Consider the following 20,630-nt stretch of genomic DNA (forward strand, 5'->3'; position numbering starts at 1 on the left):
TAATAGACAGGACTAAAAACACTCGGCTTATAATTATCTGTATGTAAAGAATTAATTCAGTCCCTGTATGTGTTTCTTCCAGTTCTATCCAGTAAGAGGACAACACCAGAGAGATGTTTCCGTCCTCTTCTTCCACAGGACTGTAAAGAAAATCCCGATGTTCCTCAGGATCATCAGGTAGATGGAGAGAAGGTGTCATGAGATCTCCCCTATGATGTGTAGACGGCTATGAAAGTCTTGTGCTCAGTCTTGCTTTATCCATCAGTATTATATGTTTTATACTTGTATAATGAGAATGGTGGAGATGGCAGGATTAGAGCTGATCATAGATGTGACTTCTCCATCTGTCTGTGACTTTTACAATATTTGATTCAGGGTGAAGATCTGACCCATATTAATACTACAGAGACATATGTGAGGGGAGATGAGTGGTGTAATGAAGAGATTGCTAAAGATAACTGCACAGGTGAGTTGTAACCACTAAATGTAGAGAAGTCACAGATTCTTATAAGTCACTGGCTGTGGCTGCTTTATCGTCTGCGATGTCCCACAATTAACTGCACACCATACTGCTAGACCACTGCATGCTCCCCAACACAAAACAGTCCTTATTACTTTGGACACTACTAAGGTTTAGTATCCTTGTTAACAATATAACTTGTTGAGGTTTCTTTTACTAAGTCTTCTATTTCTACAGGTTCGCTATGTACAATATGTTTGAATGTTGTGTGGTTGGTCTGCCTCCCCTAATTAAGACTGTAAATCCCTGGTGGTTTTACAAAGGAACTCCAATGTATTTGCTGAATGGCTGAGACTCAAATTAGAAAACATTAGCATGGGCGTAACGTCACGGTTACAGAGGGTGAGATCGGGCTGGTGCAGGAGGAGGTCCCGCCGATGTCGGCGTCTATTTCAGCTGCATGTGCGTCTGAGGAAGCTCATTCAGCTGAGGTGTATTTGTGGCAGAGAGGCCCACCAGCTCCTTTACTGCAATATATGCTGCCGGTCAATAAATGGCCGGCAGCAGATGTTGGCGTGCCCATCTTGAGTGGCACATGGCCACAACATGTGCTGCCCATCACTGGCACACCTACAGTTGTGGCCAAAATTATTGACACCCCTGCAATTCTGTCAGATAATACTCAGTTTCTTCCTGAAAATGATTGCAAACACAAATTCTTTGGTATTATTATCTTCATTTAATTTGTCTTAAATGAAAAAATACAAAAGAGAATGAAGCAAAAAGCAAAACATTGATCATTTCACACAAAACTCCAAAAATGGGCCATACAAAAGTATTGGCACCCTCAGCCTAATACTTGGTTGCACAACCTTTAGCCAAAATAACTGCGACCAACCGCTTCCGGTAACCATCAATGAGTTTCTTACAATGCTCTGCTGGAATTTTAGACCATTCTTCTTTGGCAATCTGCTCCAGGTCCCTGATACTTGAAGGGTGCCTTCTCCAAACTGCCATTTTTAGATCTCTCCACAGGTGTTCTATGGGATTCAGGTCTGGACTCATTGCTGGCCACCTTAGAAGTCTCCAGTGCTTTCTCTCAAACCATTTTCTAGTGCTTTTTGAAGTGTGTTTTGGGTCATTGTCCTGCTGGAAGGTCTTCCAGCAGGACAATGACCCAAAACACACTTCATGACCTCTGAGGGAGACCCAGCTTTCTCACACTGGGCCCTACATTATGCTGCAAAATTTATTGGTAGTCTTCTGACTTCATAATGCCATGCACACGGTCAAGCAGTCCAGTGCCAGAGGCAGCAAAGCAACCCCAAAACATCAGGGAACCTCCGCCATGTTTGACTGTAGGGACCGTGTTCTTTTCTTTGAATGCCTCTTTTTTTCTCCTGTAAACTCTATGTTGATGCCTTTGCCCAAAAAGCTCTACTTTTGTCTCATCTGACCAGAGAACATTCTTCCAAAACGTTTTAGGCTTTTTCAGGTAAGTTTTGGGAAACTCCAGCCTAGCTTTTTTATGTCTCGGGGTAAGAAGTGGGGTCTTCCTGGGTCTCCTACCATACAGTCCCTTTTCATTCAGATGCCGACGGATAGTACGGGTTGACACTGTTGTACCCTCGGACTCCAGGGCAGCTTGAATTTGTATGGATGTTAGTCGAGGTTCTTTATCCAACATCCGCACAATCTTGCGTTGAAATCTCTTGTCAATTTTTCTTTTCCGTCCACATCTAGGGAGGTTAGCCACAGTGCCATGGGCCTTAAACTTCTTGATGACACTGCGCACGGTAGACACAGGAACATTTAGGTCTTTGGAGAAGAACTTGTAGCCTTGAGATTGCTCATGCTTCCTCACAACTTGGTTTCTCAAGTCCTCAGACAGTTCTTTGGTCTTATTTCTTTTCTCCATGCTCAATGTGGTACACCCAAGGACACAGGACAGAGGTTGAGTCAACTTTAATCCATGTCAACTGGCTGCAAGTGTGATTTAGTTATTGCCAACACCTGTTAGGTGCCACAGGTAAGTTACAGGTGCTGTTAAATACACAAATTAGAGAAGCATCACATGATTTTTTGAACAGTGCCAATACTTTTGTCCACCCTCTTTTTTATGTTTGGTGTGGAATTATATCCAATTTGGCTTTAGGACAATTCTTTTTGTGTTTTTTCATTTAAGACAAATTAAATGAAGATAATACGAAAGAATTTGTGTTTGCAATCATTTTCAGGAAGAAACTGAGTATTATCTGACAGAATTGCAGGGGTGTCAATACTTTTGGCCACAACTGTATGTCAGCTGCAGGCTATAGAAGAGGACGCTGCACGTTGTGGGAGCGGAGGAAGGTAAGAATCGTTATAACAGGATGGGGGTCATAAACTTCTTACCCCTCAAGGCTGTATGCACCATCATGACTAGGCCATATTTTACAATTCTGACCAGTATCACTTTATGTGGTAATCAATCTGGAACGTTTCAACGGATCCCACTGATTCTGAGATTCTTTTTTCATGACATATTGTACTTCATGATAGTGGTAAAATTTATTTGATATGACATGTTTATTTGTGAAAAAAAAACAAATTTGGCATTTTTCTAACTTATTTTGTATGTCCTTAAATCAAAGAGTTAACATAATTTTTTATGTTAGGAAGATATAATGGTTAAAAGTTGACCAGCGATTCCTCATTTTTTCAACAAAATTTACAAAACCATTTTTTTAGTGACCACATTAAATTTGAAGTGACTTTGAGGGGTCTATGTGACAGAAAATACACAAAAGTTAAACTATTCTAAAAACTGCACCCCTCAAGGTGCTCAAAACCACATTCAAGAAATATTTTAACTCTTCAGGTGCTTCACAGAAATTTTTATAGTTTGTAAGAAATAAATGAACATTTAACTTTTTTCACAAAAATTTTAAATAAGACCAATCTTTTTCAGGAAAAAATAGACACAACTTTTTTTTTGCGCAATTTCTCATGAGCATGCAGATACCCCACATATATGGAGAAAACCACAGTTTGGCTGTATGGCAGGGCTCAGAGGGCGAGGAGCGACGTTTGACTTTTTGAATGTAAAATTTGCTGGAATAATTAGAGGACGCCATGTTTTGTTTGGAGAGCCCCTGATGTTCCTAAACAGTAGAAACCCCCCACAAGTGACACCATTTTGGAAACTAGACCCCTTAGGGAACTTATCTAGCTGTCTGGTGAGCACCTTGAACCCACAGGTGCTTCACAGAAGTTTATAACATTGATCCATGAAAATAAAAAAAAATCAAATGTTTCCCACAAAAATATTTTTTAGCTCCAAATTGTGCATTTTCATAAGGGTAACAGGAGAAATTGCACCATACAATTAGTATTGACAACCAATATGTCGAGGAAAACTACTGTTTGGGCACACAACAGTGCTTGGAAGGGAAGGGGTGCCATTTGACTTTTTGAAAGCAAAATTTGCTGGAATAATTAGCGGATGTCATGTCGCATTTGGATAGCTCCTGATGTGCCTAAATAGTGGACACCCGACACACGTGATATCATTTTGGAAACTAGACCCCTCAGGGACAGAGCGCGGCGGCGGCAAGCATGAGGGGACAGAGTGCGGCGGCAAGCACCCAGGGGACAGAGCGGGTAGCAGCACCCGGCAGCACCAGGGACAGAGCACAGCGGCGGCAAGCACTGGGGGGACAGAGCGGGCGGCAGCTCCTGGGACAGAGTGCGGTGACAGCAACACCCGGCAACACTGGGGACATGGCACAGCGGCAGTATCGGCGCGCCGCACATAAAAACATCTCCTCATCCCAGCAGCAACGTTCCACTCCTGCCTCCTCCAGCAGCAACCCTGGGACCCTGCTTCACCGCAGCTACCACCCCAGGTAAGCAATAAGATGCATGGATTATAAGAAGCACCACCATTTTATTAAAAAAAAAAGTTTTTTCCTATTTTTCTCCTCAAAATTTGGGGTGCTTCTTATAAAGCGAAAAATACGGTATTTTGTAAAATGGGGTCACTTATGAGGAGTTATGCTGTTCTGGCACCTCAGAGGCTCTCACAGTAGGTCATGGTACCTGCAAACCCGTAAAATCAGCACTATAATATGGCGCTCCTTCCCTTCTGAGCTTTGTACTGTGCCTTAAGTATTCCCCGTTTACATGTAGGGCATTGGCGCACTGTAGTTCAGCATAGAAAAATAAAAAAAAACACTAATTAAAATGGCCTGGACAAAAAATGGTAACCCTAGAAAAGACTGGAAATAATTTGACATTTTGAACTAAGGAGTGTCCTATAATTAGGATCATAGGCATCTACAAACTGATAATAAGACAGTTGTCTAGTTACAGGGTGAAAAGTAGTCCCTGTGCTGTTTGGTATCATGGTGTGTACCACCTTGAAGTTGGACCAAAGAAAGCTATGGAGAAAGTTGTTTCAGAAGATTAGAAATAAACTTATAACCAAACATAGGTAAAGACCATCTCCAAACAGCTTGGTGCACCTGTTGCAACAGTTGCACTTATTCAGAAGTTCAAGATCTATGGGACTGTGCCCAGCCTCCCTGGACGTGGCCGGAAGAGGAAAGTTGATGAGAAATAGAAGAAACGGATAATACCAATAGTAGAACCCACTACTACTTACAAAGAGGTTAGATCTGAACTCTAAGGTCTAGGCACATCAGTGTCAGATCACACCCATCCGTAGCTGTCATGACCAAACATGACTTAATGAAAGACAAATGAGGAATAAACCACTGTGGAATCCAAATTAAAAAAAAAAGCGAGACTGTAATTTGTCAAAATACATATTGACAAAACACAAAGGCTCTGGGAGAATGTCGTTTGGATAGATAAAACAAGACTGCAGCTTATTGGCATGTCACATCAGCTCTATGTTCAAATTTACAAAAATGAAGCCTACAGAGTAAAGAATTTTGTTCCTATTGCGAAACATGGAGAAGGCTCAGTTATGTTTTGTGGCTGCTTTGCTGCATCTGGCACAGGGTGTCTTGAATCTGTGCAGGGTACAATGAAATCTCAAAACTATCAAGGCATTTTGGAGCAAAATGCGCTTCCCAGTCTCAGAATGCCACAATCCATTTTTGGATCTGTGGCAGATCTGGATTCTCACGTTAAAACTTTTTCCCTTTCAGGCCATCGGGGGGTTAATGTCAGTTCCCCCCCCCCCCCGCTGGCCTGCTGGTGTAATTGCATTGTTGTTGGGTCTGCTGATGTATGTGGTGACCACTCCCACCATACTTCAAAAAGTCACCTGATGCATCAGCTGACTGTTGGTGTTAGAGCAATCTGCAGTGACCAAAGTGGAGGAAGGAGCTGGCTGGGTGCAGTGGTGCTTCAGCTGAATACTTGATCTGGTGTCGTTATCCTGCTGTTCGGTGCTTTGCAAGTGTTGCATTTTTTGTAACGTTGCCCCTCTTGGTGTCTGTCTTTCTATTCCTTTTGTTGTATTAGTGCAGCGTTGGGACCATTGCTCTCACCTGCCAGTTCCCTACTTGGGTATGAGTGCAGGGCAAGTGAGGGATTAGATATCCTGCTCGGCGACGGGTTTAAAGAACCTGTATAGGGACGGTAGAGAGATCAGGGCACATCCTTAGGTGAGTGCAAGAGGTGTCTATTCCCCCTGTTCCCTATCGACAGAGCCCACAGGTTTTTATAGTTTCCCTGGTGTTCCCTGGTGTGTTGTGCCGTCTGGTGACCGACCAACCATTGGGTTGTGTCACACTGGGTCAGTCACTCTGTGAAACAGAAAGCTTGGTCTGAGTTTAAGATCATGGGTACTCCACCAGGATAATGACCTGGCTAAATGGCTCACTGAGAGTTGCAGAACTCATAGAATCGTAGAATGATAGAGTTGGAAGGGATCTCCTGGGCCATCTGGTCCAACCCGCTTCTTACAGCAGGATTCACTAAATCATCCCAGACAGATGCAACTGGGATGTAACTGTTTGTTTGCAGTGATTGCTTCAAAAGGTTGTGCAACAACACATTAAGTTAAAGGAACCATCATTTTTGTCTAGGCCATTTTGACCAAGTTTTTTTTTTTCTGTTGAACCAAAATTCAAAATCAATGTTTGATCTTCATTAGCTGATGTTCAGTAAACCTAAATTGAAAATTACATTTGTCAATGTAGAGTATTGCATGGTGAAGTTATTGAAGGGGGTCTATTTTTCTTCTTGATTCTTTCTGTATGCTGAGCTAAGTGGATAAGGACAGGGTTAAATCATAGCATTACAGGTCCTGATGAATTGCCTCTGGCTAGCTGTGCATGTAACCGCTATGTGTTCACCTTAATCTCTCAGTCTGGAACGGGATAAAGATACATTTTCTGAGAGGAGCCTGCACAGGTCATGTGCCATGATCCCAGTGCAGGTTTTGACCTGCACGTCAGGGGTTAATGTCTTGAGCCCAGTGCAGGCTTTGACCTGCACGCCTGGGGTTAATTATTGTGGCCTCTCTTTGGTTCGGGGAGAGCTTCTTATAGCCCTGGGAAACTCCAATCCCCGTCAGTTATACTTTTGCCATTGGCCGAGTGTGCTGACCCCTGTGTGCCTGTGCCTTGTGATTGTCTTCTAGCTTGCTTATATGGTTCTGACCCCGTTCTGTCCCCCGTTGGGAGTTAACCTGTTGATTCTGTACTGTATATCTGTTCCTCTGGTTTCTGACTCCTTCGCTACGTCCTGACTATCTGTTCTGTCTAATCCTTTGGTATTGTCATGCTATCTGGTGCTTTGACCCCGGCCTGATCTGTTTACGTCTCTGTTTATGCCCCTTGGTAACTTTGTCCCATAGTTACCCTTCTAGGAGTTTTCCTGCAGCTCCTGCTCTCTGGAGTTTAGGCCACGCCCCAGCAGCCACGTGCTTCACGTCCTGTTGGTCTAGCATGCATCTACACTGCTGCAGGTATCTTAGGGTACAGTTTCTCTTACTCAGGACACGCGCACTGGCTCAGTGTTCCTGACACTACAGCAAACTGCAAGAATAACTGGTTGCTATAGACCAGTGTTTCCCAAACTCCAATCCTCGCGGACCCCAACAGTTCATGTTTTCAAGATTTCCTTAGTATTTCACAGGTGATGGAAGTATCATCAAGGCATCAGGAATTCTCTCATATGTGTAACACTATGGAAATCCTGAAAACATGACCTGTTGGGGTCCGCGAGAACTGGAGTTTGGGAACCACTGCTATAGACAGTAACTGATTTGTGTGACTGGACTGGGACTAGCACAGCCATGTCTGAGTAGTCAGGGTTTACATTATTTAGTTAGTGCCTGAAAAAGGCTAGAGACTTATGTTAATGCTTTTGTTTTCTGTGCTGTGCATCCAGAGAAAATAAACTGACACGCCTATTGAAACATAACAAACTGTAATATAGCTGCGCTAGTAAAAGTACTCTGAATCAGCTGCAAGTAGGTTCCTATACCACATAGGATGATAAATAAAATTACAGAAAGAAAAAAAGTATAATTACTTGCGCTATGATACAGGGTACATAAAAGTATATCACGTAAAAATGACCTATTTAAATAAATTACTTGCTTGTGTAGGATATTTGTGCTTGTGGCAAGGGCAAGTGTTCTCTGCTATTTATATGGCAGGTTGCAGCTATACATGCACAGTTAGATGCTAAGAAATAAAGGTCAAAAATTGGTACCGTGATATGTACTACCAAGAATTAATTTGAAAAAAGCTCATTCACATATATAAGATGGAGATATGACAGTTTCTGTGCTCTCCAGGGTGTGTGACTGAAAACTATATTACCTGTAGTATAAGCGTAGTATAAGACTGTTACACGGTTTATAGAAGGTCCAAATGGAATGCGGCCGCAAAGGCCCAAATGGATGGCAAAGGAAGCTTAACAGCTAGCAGCATGGGCTGTCCCTTCAAAGAAATAGTCCCCAAGAGCGCTGTCCCGGCCGCTCAGTAAATGGCGTCCGGAGGTACCGGTGTATCCAACGGGGTACTTCCAGGACCTGTAGGACCTACGTGACTCCCGCAGTCACATGATGCCAGTAAGAGTACGGGATGGGGTTTTTTGGTCCTTTGCTCCTCCCGTACTCTTACTTCAGTCATGGTATAAGTGATTAGGCGACTTTATTCTTCTGGTAGATGCGATTGCAGTGATACAACATTTATATCGGGTTTTTACGTTTGGCTGCTATCACACACTAAAAGACACTTTTTATTGCAAAAACTAGTTTTTGCATCGTCATATTTTGATAGCTATAATTTTTCCAGATTTCTGCCGACCGAGTCATGTGAGGGATATTTTGTGAGGGATGAGTTGACTTTTTACTGGTACCATTTTTGGGCACATGACATTTTTGATCGCTTTCTATTCTGATTTTTGGGAGGCAGAATGATCAAAAAACAGCAATTCAAGAATTGCTTTTTTGTTTTGCTTTGTTTTTATACCGTTCCGCATGTGGTAAAATTAATAAGGCAGTTTTATTCTTCGTGTCAGTACGATTACAGCGATACTTTATTTATATCTTTTTTTTTTTTTTATGTTTTGGTGCCTTTACACAATAAAAACTTTTATAGACAAATAATTATTTTTGTATCGCTTTATCCTGAGAGCTATAACTTTTATTTTTCCGCTAATGGAGCTGTATGTTGTTTTCTTTTTGCTGCACAGTATGACGTTTTCAGAGATACCATTTTTTTATTGTGTTTTATATAGCGGTATGATCATAAAGCATAGTTTTTTTACCTTGTTTTTTATTTAACAGTGTTTACTGAGGGGTAAACCAGTGGGTCAGTTTTATAGATTGGGAAGTTTTGGAAAGGGCAATACCAAATATGTATACTTTTGTTTATTTATTTTTTACATAAATGTATGGATTTCATATTTTTTCTTTTTTATTTATTTTAAATATTTGTACAAATTTTAATAGACTTTTTTTTTACATTGTCCCACGATGGAATATCAACTTCATACAAACAGATTGCTGATGTAATACTCTGCAATGCTTTTGAGAAGGCATGTCAGCTCCTGATCTGAGCTTGAGCTGACATGCCACCATCCCTGGGTAACCTTGCGGCCATCTTTCAGCCCGGGGTCACCATGGAGACCATTGGCATAACGCGATCGCATCATGTTGTGCCGATGGGAGCACAAAGGGAGCTCCCTCCCTCTACAATGCCCCTCTGTTATGAATGAGTCACCATAGGAGGCAAAAACAGAAATACTAGCTAAGTCCAGAAACCCAGAGAAGTTGGCAGCTATCGGATTGCAGACCCCTGAATCTAACAACAACAACTAGCAGTAGCCGTGGGGGGTTCCTACGGTGCCCTAGACCCCTCGATCACAGCCGGAGAACTACATAGCCTAAAGACAGAAAAGGGAAATCTAAACTGCCCCAGAGCAGACCCCAAAGCAATAGGCAGCCCCCAACATATAATGACGGTGAAGCGAGATGGAAAAACACTCACACAGACAGAAAGATAGGCTGAGCAAATGATGGTGTCCAAGCTAACTAAATAGGATAGAATAGGAAGGCTGCTGTCTGCAATCCGCCAAAACCCTCTCAAAAACAAGAGCCAACAGACTGATAGGGAAAAAAGCCCTGAAGACGCTAGGCTTCAAAAAGACTATATCAGTCCTCTGGTAATATCTGAAGACAGAGCAAAAAAGGAATTCAGCTCACCCAGCAGGGAGAGGCAGAAATCCCGACCAACAAGGCAAAACAAAACAAAAACACAAATGCAAAAAAGTAGAGCAGAAAACTTAGCTTTAGAGGAGCAGGAATCAGACTGGTCTCCAAGAATCCCTCAGAGGAATCACCCGCAAGGCAGAAGGGCGTCGGCTGCCTTATATCCAGTCAGCGATCCCAGTCACCCAGTCATCATCATTCTGCTCAGGTGCTTTGTAATCAGCCTCACTACCTTCCTTCACCAGAAGAGGGAGTTCATCAGACCTCAATGGTGAAGGGGAAAACAAACTCACAACAGTACCTCCCCCTTGAGGAGGGGTCACCGAACCCTCATCCACGCTACCAGGGCGATCAGGGTGAGCCCGATGAAAGGCACGCACCAATCTTTTGGCATGAATATCAGAGGCAGAGACCCAGGAATTATCATCCTGACCATAACCCTTCCACTTAACCAAATACTGGAGTCTCCGTCTAGCCAGACGGGAATCCAGTATCTTCTCTACCTCATATTCCATGTTACCTTCAACTAATACAGGGTCTGGAGGTGCCACCCCAGGAAAAACTGGTTCAACAAACCTCTTCAACAAGGATTTATGAAACACATTATGAATTTTAAATGTGACAGGAAGAGCCAAACGAAGAGAGACCGGATTAATAATCTCCAAAATTTTGTAAGGTCCAATAAATCTAGGTTTAAACTTAGGAGAAGCCACCTTCATAGCGATATTTTTTGATGATAACCAAACCATATCACCAACCTTAAACTGGGGACCAATGGTCCTATGTCGGTTGGAAAACCGCTGGGCCTTTTCCTGGGAGAGAGATAACTTATCCACCACTTGGTCCCAGATCTGGTGCATTCTCTCCACCACAGTGTCAACACCTGGGCAGGCAGAAGGCTCCACCTGCCCTGAAGAAAATCGAGGATGAAACCCAAAGTTACAAAAAAATGGTGACATCAAGGTGGCAGAACTAGCTCTATTATTTAAAGCAAATTCGGCCAAGGGCAAAAATGAAACCCAATCATCCTGATCAGCGGAAATAAAACATCTCAAATACGACTCCAAGGTCTGGTTTGTTCTCTCCGTCTGCCCATTGGTCTGAGGGTGAAAAGCAGAGGAGAAGGACAACTGAATTCCCAGCTTGGAACAGAAAGTCCTCCAAAATCTAGACACAAATTGAACTCCTCTGTCAGACACAATGTTCTCAGGAATCCCGTGCAAGCGAACCACCTGTTGCAAAAACAGGGGCACCAACTCAGAGGAAGATGGCAACTTAGGGAGTGGTACAAGATGAACCATCTTAGAGAACCTATCACAAATCACCCAAATAACAGTCATTCTCTGGGAGACAGGCATATCAGAGATGAAATCCATTGAAATATGGGTCCATGGCCTCCTGGGGACCGTCAAAGGCATCAACAACCCACTAGAGCGAGAACAAGGTTTAGACCGGGAGCAAGTCCCACAGGACTGCACAAAATTCCTGACATCACGAGACAAGGCGGGCCACCAAAAAGACCGACTCACCAGATCTCTAGTACCAAAAATACCTGGATGACCAGCCAATGCAGAGCAATGAACTTCAGACATCACCCTCTTCTTCCACTGGTCAGGAACATACAACTTTCCACTGGGACAACGCTCAGGTTTGTCCTCCTGGAACTCTTGCAGAGCACGTCTCAAATCGGGCGAGATGGCAGAAAGAACTACCCCTTCGCCTAAGATGGTAGCAGGCTTGGTCACTACAGGAGAATCAGCAAAGAAGCTCCTAGAGAGGGCGTCTGCCTTGACATTCTTGGTGCCAGGAAGAAAAGAGACCACAAAATCAAAACATGTAAAAAACAAGGCCCACCTAGCCTGTCTAGGGTTCAAGCGTTTGGCCGACTCCAGGTAAATCAAATTCTTGTGGTCAGTAAGGACCACGACTTGGTGTTTAGCTCCCTCCAACCAACGTCTCCACTAGGGTTGAGCGACTTTGCCTTTTTTCGGGTCGAGTCGGGTTTCACGAAACCCGACTTTCTCAAAAGTCGGGTCGAGTGAGATCGTCCGATTAACGGACAAAGTCGGGTTTCGTTCAGACCGAAACACGAAACCCAATGTAAGTCAATGGGGAGGAAAAGTCAGGTGTGAAAAGAGGACAGGAAACACACTTACACTGCCCATTTGAATGCCAAAACCATAAATTCTCATTCCTGAAGCTTGTCACCCTTTATTTACTTCATAATACAAGCTACGCATTGAAAAATGGGGGTTATTTGGCTAAATTTGCATGGGGGAGGGCTGGCTCCAGGTTTTCATGTGCCCTGGGCCAAAGAGCGCCCCTTTAACACATACCACAACTCATGATGCTCTGATACGACAGAGAAATAGCGGTCTAGTACAATGAAAAATACTTCACTTTTTACATCTCATGACTGATATCCATTTAAAATTCTCCAATAGCTCCAAAAACGGACAGTATATTACTCCATACAGTATTATGGCCACCGCATAGTGCGCTATACAGAGTAATGAGGCCCATCTATTTCTCCCTACAGAATCATTGATCCCATATAATGTTTGAAACTGTATATGATGAGCTCCACATAATGCTACAGTATATGTTGGTCCACATGGATGAAGCTCCACTGTCTTATGGGCCCAAATAATGCTCCATACATAATGGACCCTATTTCTAATGCTCTAGTGTATAATGGGCCCTGGACATGCTGCTCCAGTGTCTGATGTCCACCTTTGGAATGTTCCAATGTATGGTGGGCCCCATCTATCATTCTCCAGAGTATAGTGCTCCCCAAAAATAGCAGTCCCAACATTGAAAACAATTAAATAATTCTCCTCGCTATGGAATCCCTGTACTAGTCAGGCCTCCTTGTCGTCCCCATCTTCCATACCACTGCACTTGGCTGTTTAGGCAGAGGGCGTACAGACGTGATGTCATTGTGCTCTCTGATCAGAATATCAGTGTCAGGAAATGCGGAAGACGTCATGGTGGTGGAGCAGGGAGAGGTAAGTATTTCAACCTTGCATGTGCTGTGATCCTGAGCAAGCAGGGGGGGCCCACTCTTTGGCGACGGCACTGGCACAGGGCCCCTCATACTACGGCGGTGTGTCTGACGGCAGGTGGGCCGAACCTGTACTTTCATCTGCAGCTTCCTCTTTGTCACCGTGTAAGGTGGAACATTATATGAGAAGGGTAACCTGAGTTTCATCAGGGTCAGATTCAGGCTGTGTAGAGTGCGAGGGGAATGTAGTGGTCTGAGTCAATGTACCAGCAGAATCATTGAGCAGTGGCTGGGCATCAGTGCACTTGTGGCGCCCACAGGAGTATGGTCGCCACAGTGGCATTACCTTCCTCCTAGGGAGTGTGATGTCATGCTTGGGAGCAACGAAGGATCTCTCTAGCAGGTTAATTGATTGGGCGGCATGATTCCCACGACTCACGACCCTCCAAACAGCGTCCATGAAGGCAAAATTTTGGTTTGACGTGGGCAGTATGGTTGCAAAGCTGAACCTTAAAGGAATGTCCAGAAGGGCACCACCTGGAGTGGAGCCTGCGGCGTAATTGGACTCAACACGGGCAACCTCAACCATCCAGCAACCGAAAAGATGCACGCATTGCAAGCTTAATTCCGTTAACGAACGAGACTCCGTCCTGCCCACGCGGTCCGCGTCCAGCTTAATAGAGGGACACGTGAGGCTGTGGCACACGAGATTGGCCAATAACTGGTGTGTCAAGGCCTTACATGTCCGTGGCTGCATGCGCGCTACACCGAAAGGGCCAGCGTGTGTCGCTTACAGGTGCAGATAAGCCGCTGAACACCGTTAGTGATGGGGATCTGGGATTACAATTATTACCCGCGAACGATGATTTCCCAGTAAGTGCAGGTCAACCGCTGTTCCTGAATTAGGCCTAACCGTCATTCCTGAAAAAGGGAAAAACTTATGTGTGCAAACCACAGGTGCTGTAGCTTGCATAACAGCTCGCCAGCCGTTCTCAGGCACAGTATGGATTACACGTGATTGCACAAAGGTGAGAAAGGGTACCGTATCACCGGATAACATGTATGGATAGCATAGTTTACACATTAAAAATATATGTCTATACATCAGGAGGCAGGCTCAGACAGTGTCAGGCCCAGTATGGATTTGACAGCCCAGACTACACAGCGGAGGAGCAGGGAGAGGTAAAGATTGCAAATGCTGGGGCCCTGGCCAAGCATGGGTGGCCCACTCGTGGGCGTCGGTACTGGCACTGGGCCCCTCATAGTACGGCGGTGTGTCTGACGGTGGGTGTGCACCACCACCGTCAGAGACACTTGATTGCACTATGAGGGACCCTGTGCCAGTGCCCGCGCCCAAGAGTCGGCCTACCCACCTGTCAAGGGCAACGGCACTCGCAGGGTTGCATGCGCTAGCTGGTGAACCCGACCATGGGGGGGGCAGCCCAGTTAGGGAGGTTTACACAATGGCATATGTTGATGTTGGACATTCAGCTGATGCAAAAGGCGACATTGGTCAAGTCCCAGGAAGCGGAGGACCAAAGCAAGCCAGGTTTCTGTCAACCTATGTGTCATCAGGGGAAGGTGGGACAAAATCCTTGGAAACCCATGCATGGTTCATTTTAATGAAGTTTAGATCATCCACATTTTGGGTCGACAGACGGGTCCTTTTTTCTGTCAGGATTGATCCAGCAGCACTGAAGACTCTTTCCGATAGCACACTTGCAGCTGGGCAAGCGAGCTCCTGTAACGCATATTGTGCCAATTCAGGCCAGGTGTCCAGTTTTGCGGCCCAATAGTCAAAGGGGAATGACCTGTGAGGGAAAACATCGACCTGGGAGGAAAAGTAGTTTGTAAACATAGTTGACAAGTGCTGTCTCCTGTCACTTTCCATCGATGCAGTATTACCTGTCGTTGTAGCGGGACTTGAAAAATCACTCCACAACATGGTCATGAAACCCCTTTCTCCAACGCCACTCCTGATGTGTGCACCACCAACACCTCTTCCAAGCTGCCCCTGGCCCCTACGGCTCGTGTGACAAACATCAGCGCTGCTGTGTGCTGGGAAGGCCTCAACCAACCTGTTTACCAGAGTTGCTTGTTTGTTAGCCAATATTAGGTCAAGGTTCTCCTGTGGCATGATGTTTTGGAATTTGCCTTTATAGCGTGGATCGAGGATGCTGGCCAACCAGTAGTCATCATCGTTCATCATTTTGGAAATGCGGGGGTCCCTTTTTAGAATCTGCAAGGCATAATCTGACATGTGGGCCAATGTTCCCTGTGTCAATGATGCAGTGCGACTGCATGGTGGAGGAGCACTTTCTGGCAAATCCACATCCCTCCAGTCACGCACAAACCCTGTACCAGCCCTTGCCACACCAACATTTTCTCTGGACACACGAGAAGCATCCTCCTCCCCTAAATAATCATCCCCATCATCACCCTCCTCCTCTTCCTCTTCTTCCTCCACCTCATCCAGGAGAGGTCCCGGAGCAGACAATGGCTGACTGTCAGCAAGGATTCCCTCCTCCTCCTCTTCCTCCTCATCAACCTCTGCTGCAGACGCCTGCTCCTTAATGTGCGTCAAAGTTTGCATGAGCAGACGCATAAGTGGGATGCTCATGCTTATGATGGCGTCGTCTGCGCTTACCAGCCGTGTGCATTCCTCAAAACACTGAAGGACTTTACAGAGGTCTTTCAGCTTTGACCACTGCACACCGGTCAACTCCATGTCTGCCCTCAAAGTGCCTGTCCGGGTATCCTCCCACAAATGCATTACAGCCTGCCTCTGTTCGCACAGCCGCTCAACCATGTGCAGGGTGGAGTTCCACCTTGTTGTAACGTCGATAATTAGCTGGTGCTTTGGAAGGTGTAGCACTCGCTGCAGCTTCTGCATACGACTGGAGTGTACGGGCTAACGGCGGATGTGCGAGCACAGTTTTCGAACCTTCAGGAGCAGGCCTGTTAACTCTGGATAAGTATTGAAGAAGCACTGCACCACCAGGTTCAAGGTGTGAGCCAAGCACGGTATGTGTCTGAGTTTTGAAAGGGCTATGGCAGCCACAAAATTACGCCCGTTATCACTAACTACCTTGCCTGCCTCAAGATGTACACTTCCCAGCCATGACTCTGTTTGTTGCTGAAAGTAGTCGGCCAGTACCTCCGCGGTGTGTCTGTCGCCCAAACACATCATCTTCAACACAGCCTGCTGACGCTTTCCACTAGCTGATCGATAGGGGGACACCTCGTGTGCAACACTGGCAGCTGCGGATGGAGTGCTGCAGCGACTGCGCTCTGGGGACGAGCTTTCGCTTCTGGAGGAGTAGGAGGAGGAGGGTCGAACGCCAACAGCCAACTGTTTCCTATTCCGTGCCGTGGGCTAGGCAGCACTGTCCCACCACCGCTGTCCCCTGTGGACCTTGCATCCACCACATTAACCCAGTGCGCAGTGATGGACACATATCGGCCCTGGCCATGCTTACTGGACCATGCATCAGTTGTGAGGTGCACCTTTCCACTCACTGATTGCTTGAGTGCATGGACACTGCGGTCCTCCACATGAAGGTGGAGGGCTGGGATAGCTTTGCGAGAAAAGAAGTGGCGACTGGGTAGTTCATAGCGTGGTACTGCGTAGACCATTAGTTCGCGGAAAGCTGCGCTTTCAACCAACCGATAGGGCATCATCTCTAACGAGATTAGTTTGGCAATGTGGGCGTTCAAACCCAGTGTACGCGGATGAGACGATGAGTACTTTTTTGTCCTACTCATAGTCTCTGGTAGGGTGAGCTGGACTTGAGAGCTGCATATGGTGGAACTAGCGGTGGACATGGCGGACTGAAAGAGGGTTGATGATGGTGATGGAGTTGGTGTTCTTTCTGATGACCTAGATTCAGTCTTTCGTTGCAATAACAGTGTGATTCCCTGACTGATTTGCCCTTGCGACGACAACTCTACATTTGCTGCTGGTGGTGTGCTAACCGGTGGACTTACAGTGGGGGAAACAATGTAGCGTTGCTGACTACCTTCTTTGGGAGCAGTAGCACATGTGGTACGTGAGTTTTGGTAGTCCGTCCACGCTTGCAAGTGCATGGTGGTTAAATGTCTTAGCATGCAACTGGTATTCAAATTTCTCAGATTTTTCCCTCGGCTAAAGGTCTTTGCGCACTTCTTACAGATAACCTTTGCCTGATCATTATGATTTTGTTCAAAAAAGTGCCACACTGCACTCTTCCTACTAGGGAAGACAGTTTGAGGCCTTGCACGCTGTGCTATTTTGACAGTCTGGCCAAGCTGTCCTGCAATTTTTTGGGTTTTTGTAACCCGTTTTTGGACTGCTCCGGGCCTGCCAGATAACAACTGTATTGGTGTCGATGCCCGCTGCTCCTCCTCCTCTTCTGAGCTATTGGCAGCGGCACACTCTACCCCCAATGGATGCCAATCTGGGTCAACAACTGGGTCATCCATCACCTCCTCTTCACTGTCATGTGCACCTTCCTCTGTGTCACCGTGTATGGTGGTATAGTATGCGGGAAGGGGCACCTGAGTTTCATCTGGATCAGATTCTGGCTCAGTACACAGCGAGGACAATGTAGTGCTCTGAGTGAATGTACCAGCTGAATCATCTATCAGTGGCTGTGCATCAGTGCACTCCATGTCAGATTCATCTTTGCCTGGGTCAGTCACGATTTGACTTGATAACCCAGGCATGGTATGTGAAAACAGCTCCATGGAGTAATCTGTAGTGTGGCCTGCCGCATCCTTCAATTTTGGTAGGGGTGAAGGACACAAGGAAAGGTGTGGTTCATGACCATGAGCCTCCAATGAGGAATCACTGCTTTTATTTTTTAAAACTTCAGAAGAGGAGGCAATAGAGCTGGAGGCTGAGTCAGCAATGTAAGCCAAAACTTGTTCTTGAAGCTCCGGCTTTAGAAGCGGTTTACCTACTCCCAGAAAAGTGAGCCTTCGAGGCCTTGTGGAGCCAGACGATGACACAGCCTCAACACCTCCTGCATTAGGTGCTATTTTGCTTTTGCCACTACCAGCAGATCCACCACCAACACCATCATTACCAGCTGCCAACCCCTGCCCACTTCCACAGACTCTTCCACCACACTTCCTCATTTTTGGGAAAAATGTACCCAAATTTCCAGCAACTCTCTGGTACTGTCAAACAAGGTACAAGGTGTATATAGTATTGGGGAGAATTGGAATGGCTCGACACTTCAGGACACTGTTGGATTCAGTCAGGCCCTGTGTATGTAACACCGCAATGTGACAGACAGATTCTCTATGCTGTGAGAAAGGTGTATGGAGGACTGTGGAGATTTGGAATCTATCTACAATTCAGGACACTGTTGGATTCAATCAGGCCCTGTGTATGTAACACCGCAATGTGACAGACAGATTCTCTATGGTGTGAGAAAGGTGTATGGAGGACTGTGTAGATTTGGAATCTATCTACACTTCAGGACACTGTTGGATTCAGTCAGGCCCTGTGTATGTAACACCGCAATGTGACAGACAGATTCTCTATGCTGTGAGAAAGGTGTATGGAGGACTGTGTAGATTTGGAATCTATCTACACTTCAGGACACTGTTGGATTCAGTCAGGCCCTGTGTATGTAACACCGCAATGTGACAGGCAGATTCTCTATGCTGTGAGAAAGGTGGTAACAGTCGTTACACGGTACTGAGAGAGGAGCGAACACGTACACCACTGTATGGTGTATGTAAAATTGTCAAGCTCCGTGTTTTTGGATACGGACTGACGCACGCTGTCTCTCTCTAGTTTTCAATGTAATCAAACAGCAAATTGACTATACTGTTTGAAAAACAGACAAAACTATAAGGTGTAGGTCTGTAAGAATGGACAAACTCCTCAGCTTTTCCTTACAGAGTGACACACAGAGAGCTTCACTGTGGCTGTGATAACAGCCGTTACACGGTACTGAGAGGAGCGTGCACGTACACCGTGGTACGGTGTATGTAAAATTGTCAAGCTCCGTGTTTTTGGATACGGACTGACGCACGCTGTCACTCTCTAGTTTTGAATGTAATCAAACAGCAAATTGACTATACTGTTTGAAAAACAGACAAAACTATAAGGTGTAGGTCTGTAAGAATGGACAAACTCCTCGGCTTTTCCTTACAGAGTCACACAGAGAGCTTCACTGTGGCTGTGATAACAGTCGTTACACGGTACTGAGGAGCGTACACCGCTGTACGGTGTGTGAAAAATGAACGCTCAGTAACTCACAAGGACAAAACAATAAAATATGGATTGCTTTGAAAAAAGCAGTTTGCTCAGCAGTGTGCACACAGCAATGCAGCTACCAGGTAGCCTTAAAAGGCAGCCTAATAACCAACAAAGCTGATGCACCAAGATATAGCCTCCCCTTGCACTGCACAGTGACTGGTGTGTTATACAGGCAAAATCGCTAGCAGCAGAATCAGTTTTAGGTTTCTTCTTCCCTGCCTAACGCTCTCCCTACAGAATCTTCCTCAGCAGCAGCTCTCCCTATTCTGAGATCAGCATGAGTAACATGGCGGTCGGCGCCCCCGCCCTTTTAAACCCCCTGTGACGCCCCACAAAGCAAGCCAATCACTTGCATGCCCTTCTCCAAGATGGTGGTGACCCCTGCCTATGTCATCATGTTGCCCACAGTGTCCGTTCTTGCTGATTGGCTGCAAAAAGGGCGCTCAACCATTTTGTGAAACGCGACTTTGGCGGTAAAGTCGCCGAACACGTGGCCGACCTGACGCTGGGGTCGGGTTTCGTTTCATGAAACCCGACTTTGCCAAAAGTCGGCGACTTTTAGACATTTTCGACCCGTTTCGCTGAACTCTAGTCTCCACTCCTCAAATGCCCATTTCATGGCTAACAGTTCCCGATTCCCCACATCATAGTTACGTTCAGATGAAGAGAACTTTCGGGAAAAGAAAGCACAGGGATTCATTTTAGATGTTACAGGATCCTTTTGGGACAAAACCGCTCCTGCACCAATCTCAGAAGCGTCCACCTCTACCTGGAACGGGAGTGAGACATCAGGTTGCCGCAAAACCGGGGCAGAAGTGAATCTTCGCTTCAGCTCCTGAAAGGAAGAAACAGCCTCCGGAGACCAATTCAACACATCAGCACCCTTTTTAGTCAGATCAGTCAATGGCTTGGCAATACTAGAAAATTTTGCTATAAATTGCCGATAAAAATTAGCAAAACCCAAAAACTTCTGGAGGGCCTTCAAAGAAGTGGGCTGAACCCAATCATGAATTGCCTGTACCTTGGCCGGGTCCATTTCAATAGTTGACGGAGACAAAATAAATCCCAAAAATGAAATCCTCTGTACCCCAAAAAGGCATTTCGATCCTTTGACATACAGGGAATTCTCCCTCAAGATCCGGAACACAGTCCGAACATGTTCCACATGAGAATCCCAATCCTTGGAGAAGATCAAAATATCATCCAGATAGATAATCAAAAATGTATCCAC

The 20,630-nt window shown here is 45.6% G+C and overlaps 1 protein-coding gene across 1 annotated transcript in view; it reads left to right on the forward strand.

Annotated features, from left to right (window-relative positions):
• Positions 1-20,630, forward strand: part of LOC141051128 (uncharacterized) — a 161,206-nt gene that overhangs the window by 84,677 nt on the left and 55,899 nt on the right. Inside the window, exons 19-20 of the mRNA XM_073548014.1 lie at positions 83-177; positions 376-466. Coding sequence (XP_073404115.1) covers positions 83-177; positions 376-466 — 186 coding nt within the window. The remainder of the gene's footprint in view (positions 1-82; positions 178-375; positions 467-20,630) is intronic.

This window comes from Dendrobates tinctorius, unplaced genomic scaffold (assembly GCF_039654945.1).
Source record: "Dendrobates tinctorius isolate UK_male_01 unplaced genomic scaffold, ASM3965494v1 ptg000155l, whole genome shotgun sequence".
Classification (NCBI taxonomy): domain Eukaryota; kingdom Metazoa; phylum Chordata; class Amphibia; order Anura; family Dendrobatidae; genus Dendrobates; species Dendrobates tinctorius.